We start from the raw sequence: 1,856 nt of genomic DNA, 5'->3' as shown, positions 1-1,856 counted from the left end.
GCTGGCCGCGCCAAGCCGAGCCTCTGCCCCCAAGTTGGAGTGACCTGGGGGGAAGGGCCCGCGCCTGACCCCCGGCGTCTCGGGATGAGCGCTTCCCGGCCCTCGTCTAAAGCCCCGCGGGGAGGGGTCAGCGCTGGGTTTGGGACGCCCCGGAGGGAGTTTATGGAGAGGGCGCTCGGGGCACTGTCCCAGCGGGTCCAGGGCTTGGGGAGCTGGATCCGCTCCCACGGACTCCACGGTGGGAGGGGGATCCGGCGCTGTGCAGGGGAACAGCCGCAGCCAGGCTGACACTGGCATGACCCTGCCCGGAGAAGTTGGGGGTTGGGGATCTCACCCTGTTCCCTGGGAGTCTGGGACGAGGAGTAAGGCCGGGTCCTAGAGAGCAGGATGGGGGTGGCCGGGGGCGTGCCTCCCCGCGCTCACTGGCGCTTGTTTCCCAGCAGTGGGCAGCGAGGCTCCGCGACGCCCAGACACCCAGGCCGCGGCATGGAGCACTACCGAAAAGCGGGCTCCGTGCAACTGCCTGCGCCCTCCCCGATGCCCCAGCTCCCTCCTGATACCCTGCAGATGCGGGTCCAAGATGGCAGTAAGATCCGGAACCTGCTGGAGCTGGCACTGGGGCAGTTGGAAGCGGGCAGCACCCGCCACGTGGTGTTCTCCGGGTCTGGCCGGGCCACCGGGAAGGCGGTCAGCTGTGCTGAGATCGTCAAGCGGAGGGTCCCAGGCCTCCACCAGCTCACCAAGCTACGCTTCCTGGAGACTGAGGACAGCTGGGTCCCTGCTTCGCCTGACGCAGGCCTCGACCCCCTCACGGTGCGCCGCCATGTGCCTGCTGTGTGGGTACTACTCAGCCGAGAACCTCTGGACCCCAATGAATGTGGCTATCAGCCCCCGGGAGCACCCCCTGGCCTGGGCTCCATCCCGCGCTCCAACTCCGGACCCCGACCCCGGAGACGGGCGAGAGACAGAGACACCCGGTCCTGAGGACCTGCTCAGGCACCCTGCCCACCAGACCTGGGTCTGGGCTCATTGCACTTGCTCTGGGAGCCCCTCCAATGGCTTGACACCCCAACACGGTTTGACTGCACAGACACGGGCCTTGCTGTCCTGCCTCCCTGCCCCCTGTGGCATGTGGGGAAAGGAATTGCTGTGGTGGGGAGAAACGGGCTCCTGGGGCTCTGCTAGGGCCAGGTTTGCTTGGGTTCAACTTCCCGAACAGAGGCCTCCAGACAGAGAAATAAAGCCTCTTGTTTGATGAGCCTCTGCTCTGACCTGCTGTGTGGAGATGGGGTCAGGGAAAGGGAACCCCAGCTTCTCTCTCAGAGTCATGGGCTCACCACTGAGTCCCCAGAGCTTTGGGACCAGGCTACCATGGAGACGACTGCCTGTCCTGATGCAGTCTGCTGTGATCCACATGTTGGGCCACTAAGTGTGATGACCAGCTCCAAAGTGTGAACTCTGGAAGTCTCGATCGGGACGTCCAGATGGGTGAGCTGTCACTTAGCACCCACTGGTCCCCAGGGTGATGCAGGGAGGGAAACCGAGCTGGGATAAAAGATCCCTTGGGAAGACTAGGATCTGTAGCCCCAAGAATCAGGACATAGGCTGCTGGCTGAGCCAGGGGTGGGGGACGGTGCCTATCACATCTGGGGCCTTTTCCCTCCCCCTTGGCTTCCATGGAAACAGCTCCACACAGCAAAAGGCAGTGGGGTGGCTTCCACAGGGAATAGCTGGAGAGATGAGGCCTCTGCTGAGGCAGAGGAGTTTTCTAGACTTGTTGGGGGTTGGGGGGGTGCAGAGAGGGAACCAGAGGGATGGGGGCACAAGTTGGGAATATTTTTTTTAAATCATTTTAT

The 1,856-nt window shown here is 63.2% G+C and overlaps 1 protein-coding gene across 1 annotated transcript; it reads left to right on the top strand.

Moving 5' to 3' along the window:
- Positions 1-436: 436 nt before the first annotated feature.
- On the top strand, positions 437-1,258 carry RPP25L (ribonuclease P/MRP subunit p25 like). The gene has a single exon (XM_004712383.2). The coding sequence runs from the start codon at positions 487-489 to the stop codon at positions 982-984; it is 498 nt and encodes a 165-aa protein (XP_004712440.1). The 5' UTR covers positions 437-486; the 3' UTR covers positions 985-1,258.
- The last annotated feature ends 598 nt before the right edge of the window (positions 1,259-1,856 follow it).

Source organism: Echinops telfairi, unplaced genomic scaffold (assembly GCF_000313985.2).
Source record: "Echinops telfairi isolate 266 unplaced genomic scaffold, ASM31398v2 ScPeMD7_25;HRSCAF=90, whole genome shotgun sequence".
NCBI classification, from domain to species: domain Eukaryota; kingdom Metazoa; phylum Chordata; class Mammalia; order Afrosoricida; family Tenrecidae; genus Echinops; species Echinops telfairi.
This window is presented reverse-complemented; position numbering and strand designations above follow the sequence as displayed.